Raw genomic sequence first — 4,487 nt, 5'->3', positions numbered from 1 at the left:
GGTGCCTCGTGGGGGCTGGGTCGCTCGCTGGGTTTGTGTAGGGGTTGCCATAGCAGCTGCCAGCAGGTCCAAGCGCCCAGGAGAGACCGCAGGCGTCAAAACCTGCCTGGGATTCAGGAGGTGCCGCAGCCGGCGCTCGGTGCCCAGCACTTCGCTTTGGGACCTGCAGCAGCTTCCGAAGGAGCTTAACCTGTCCCCCGAGGCGTGAGTTCCCACCTGCGGCAGTCTGACCGGAGAGAAAGTGTAGTTGTGCAATTAGAAATAAAGTTTTGGTAACAAGCACCCTTAAAGAAGCTTTTATCATTTCGAAAACGGCTTAGATCTTCTCTTTTTAAATCACCGACTGAAAGTAGAGGTATTTTTCCCCCCTTTCCTTGTTAGTCTGTCATATTGATGCTGTAACGGGAAAAAAATACAGAAGGTATCTTTATTACACTGTTACACTGTGTGGTCATTTTCTTTATTGTTGATTTAGGTTGTTTTTTGTGTGGTGGTGCAGATGGAGGAGACTGTGGGAGGTGAAACGGAGTTAGGGGGACGAGAGGAGCCCAGTTCCTCTCATGGTCACTCTGCACAGCAGGGATCAGAGCAACTGAGAGCAACACAACTTTCTTCTAAACCTCATATTGATCTCTCTCCACCTCTCATTGCTATTAAAAAAGGTAAGGGGGAAAATAAAAAATACTTCATGCCAGCTTTGTATGGGAAAAAAAATCCAGGAACAAAAAGAGAAACCAATTAAGTAGAGTTTTTGTATGTACTGGTTGGGTATGTGCTATTCTGAATCTGCCAGTGGTAGGGACTGTGTATGCTGAATGTGCAGTTTTCAGCTTTATAAATAATATGTACATATAAATAAACAAATGCATATATGTTTATACATATATAAGTATTTACAGGGCCATTCACAGTTCAACTCTGATACAATAGCGGATTTCCTAATGTTGAATCATAGTAACGTGATTCAAACAATTTTTCTGGAATTAAAATGAGTAGTGCTCCATAATAGAGTGTACTTTACAGTGTGACACATAATATGGTATCATTTTTTCTGGAATATTTTAACATTGGAAATAGGTTAAATTAGTTAGTTCAAAAATTATTGAACATAGCTATCGCCCTCTGTGCCTATGGGTGCATCCCTTACCTGTGTACATTTTGCTTATGTATTCACTGACCTTGTGGAAGAGGATCACTATAGAGAGTACTGAATAAATAAATATCCATGGCAACGGGAGAGAGAGTAAAGCTAATGCCACTTGTACAGTGTACTCTGGGGATCAATACGGGGTCCAGTCATGTTCAACATCTTCATTAATGATCTGGATGAAGGGGTAGAGGGTACCCTCAGTAGGGTTGCTGATAACAGATAAAAGGGAGGGTTTACCAATGCACCATAGGGTTATGCTGCCATCCAGAGGAGCCTTGAGAGGCTGGAGAAAATTCCTGCACCTAGGGATAAACAAGTCCATGCAGCAATACTATCTGAGGGCTAAAGAGCTGGAAAACAGATTGGCAGGAAAGAACCTGAGATTCCCAGTGGACAGCAAATGCAACATGAACCAGGAATAGCTCTTGTGGCAGAGGAGCTTGATGATACCATGAAGTGCATAAGGAGTATTGCCAGCAGGTTAAGGGGGATGATCCATCCTCTCCATTCAGCCCTGGTGAGGCCTCTCCTGGAGGTGTCCAGTTTTAGGCTTCCCAGCACAAGAGAGACATGGATATACTGGAAAGAGTCCAGTGAAAATAATGAAGGCAGTAAAGCACCTCTCCTATGAGGAAAGGATAAGAGCTGGGATCTTGTCTATGCATGTAAAAGGGAGGGTGTAAGGAAGAAGGAGTGAAGCTCTTTTCCATGGTGTCCAGTGATGGGACCAGAGGCAATGGTGGAAACTGAAACATGGGAGGTTCTCTCTGAATATCAGGAAACACTGTGAAGGTGACCAAGCACTGGTGCAGATTGCCCAGGGAGGTTATGGAGTCTCCATCCGTGGAGATACTCAAAAGCCATATGGAAACATTCCTGGGCAACTGGCTCTAAGTAACTGTGCTTGAGCAGGATCCCTTCCAAGCTCAACCATTCTGTGACTCTCTATACAATACATATTAATCAGGTGAAAAGAGATACAGTTTGATAGAAAATTTATATGGAAATGAGTGTTATTAATATTCTAATTTTAGTCACAGTCTTATGATTTATAATATTTATATTTATATTATTATTATATTTATATTTATATTTTAAAATAGATTAAATAGTAATTCATGGAAGTTTGGTGAGCTGCTTATAAGCATTACTGCATGCTCCACTGGGGATCCTATCTGCTGCCAATGACGGGATATAAATATCATTTTTTGAGAAATAAAATGGTCTCATTTTCCCCAGTGTGAGAAGAGGTTAGCTAGCCAATATGAAGACACAACACTGCAGGTCTCGTAAATGCATTTGTCGTATTTGAATAATTAGAACTTTTAATTTCTTTTAACTTCTTTTAACTAGAGACAGAAAGCAAATATCATAGACATGCAGGGAACCTGAAGACAAGGAGCACCGAGCTAGGATCTACTGTCACAGGATCATCTTTGACTACTGTTCTTCCGGCAAGTGTTTTTGTTCTGAAACAGGTGGTGACTCAACTACCTTTTGTCCACTGAATGTTATTCTATCCAGATTTTTCTCTAAGTCTTCACTGATAAAAGCTTGTCTAATACTGAAGCATGCTGAGTCCTTCAGTCTCTGTTAATTGCAAGGAAAAAGGAACAATGAACCTCTCGAAAAAGGCTACAGTGTTTGGGCACTGACTTTCTGTGCTCACAATGTGTGTTGCTGGGATTTTAGGTTCTTTGATGTATTTTTTATCATCCACTGGTTAATATGCTTTCTTTGCCGTGATGAAAATTAATGTTGTTTAAGAATACTTGAATAAGGTCATACTGCATCAGGGAAGGCATATGCAAAATAAGAGATCCAGTTGTTGACATGGAAACCAGAGATGATAAAAGACTGATATAGATGAGCTGGGGACTACATGGTGAATCACAATTAGCTTTTAGAGATATCAGAAGGGTACTGACCAGCAACTACAGGTATTCAGACATTGTCGATGTCTCCTGGTCTCTAAGAGATGCAGGTAGAGACAAGAGTGGATGGAAAACATCCATTCAGAGTCTGGGGTAAGACCAAGTGGTAGGAAGCAAAGGTGGAAGTTGGACAGCTTTTTTGTTTTTTAATCCAAGAGTTGGATTGATTAATTACAATTCCAATTAGTGTATAGTACTGGGAAATTATGTAATTTATCCTTTTTTTCCCTCTCCAGTAAAAACTGTAAGGTACAGAGACACTTCAGACATTTCCAAACCCCAGATACTCATGTCAATGGGAGCTAGAGAGTAGAGAGAAATGATCAGTGTGGTTATTTATTTACACAAATCTTTAGTTTTCTATTTAGCTTCTGAAGATTTTCTATTGACTTAAAAATGTTAGCCACCATATCTATTTTCAGTCTTGTTCACATTGATATGAAGATTTTGAAAAATCCTTTTTTTTACATAAATCTCCCTCTTTATAATTGTCCTGCTACCTTTATATGATCTGTATATTAATCATCAATTGTATATTTATTCCTATGGTAACTGATTTTTTAGTGATCTGGTTTATTTATTTCCTTTAGAGAAATAACTTGATACTATATATTAAAATGCTGGCAGTGTAGAGATCGATCCCAAATCGAGAATATGGACATATAGAAGTTTGGAACCTGGATTCACAAAGCTGAGATTTGAATTAGAGCTGTTATAGTACTAAATTTATATTGTGACCTTAGCACGGATCCACACTTAGTTCTGAGATCCTTATCTGGAGTTCAGATATGTTGTTTTCATAGCAGCTTTATACTGAGAAATAATTCTGGCCTAGCAAGTTAATCATTACTGATTTTTTTCCCAGTAATTTTTTCATGTTCCTCCTTGAAGTAGTTTATGAAACCAGCTTAAAGATCAACAATATAAAATACAAACCTTAAGTGAGGAAAAATAATCTCTGTATAACAAACTTCTGTTTTGTAGTCTACTGTTAAGAAAAGTATAGTACTTTCCAGTGAAAGCAGAAAAGAACTAGCCAAGCAAGCCAAAGTAACCAAAGAGGAGAGAAGAGCTCGGATAGATGGAAGACACAGGTATATGATATCAAGATTAGCAGATGGGATAGACTTGAGTGAACAGCAAGTGGAGGAGACTATTATTTCTGATGACAAGGTAAATATTAATTAAATTATTATTACAAGAAATATTTCCAAAATGCTTAGTGCTTTTAAACTATCTCACAATTAACTACAATTGTAATTTTTTTTTTTTTTTTAGTTTCAACTAATAGAACAATTCTTTGCCCCTAGTGGACTTAAAAAGTTGCTCTTCTTTTATCAAGATGTATTGCAGGTATGTTTCCGTTAATGCTTCTGCAAAAGCAAATTTGCATTTAAAAAAAA

At 38.5% G+C, this 4,487-nt stretch overlaps 1 protein-coding gene across 1 annotated transcript in view; it reads left to right on the top strand.

The window, feature by feature from the left end:
• Positions 1 to 84: 84 nt before the first annotated feature.
• Positions 85 to 4,487, top strand: part of LOC106852522 (dynein axonemal heavy chain 5-like) — a 149,756-nt gene continuing 145,353 nt past the window's right edge. Inside the window, exons 1-5 of the mRNA XM_088171968.1 lie at positions 85 to 355; positions 476 to 662; positions 2,504 to 2,604; positions 4,069 to 4,257; positions 4,363 to 4,437. Of these exons, the coding sequence (XP_088028094.1) occupies positions 500 to 662; positions 2,504 to 2,604; positions 4,069 to 4,257; positions 4,363 to 4,437 (528 nt within the window). The 5' untranslated portion in view covers positions 85 to 355; positions 476 to 499. The remainder of the gene's footprint in view (positions 356 to 475; positions 663 to 2,503; positions 2,605 to 4,068; positions 4,258 to 4,362; positions 4,438 to 4,487) is intronic.

The sequence above is a fragment of the Sturnus vulgaris genome, chromosome 1 (assembly GCF_052056855.1).
Source record: "Sturnus vulgaris isolate bStuVul1 chromosome 1, bStuVul1.hap1, whole genome shotgun sequence".
Lineage (NCBI taxonomy): Eukaryota > Metazoa > Chordata > Aves > Passeriformes > Sturnidae > Sturnus > Sturnus vulgaris.
This window is presented reverse-complemented; position numbering and strand designations above follow the sequence as displayed.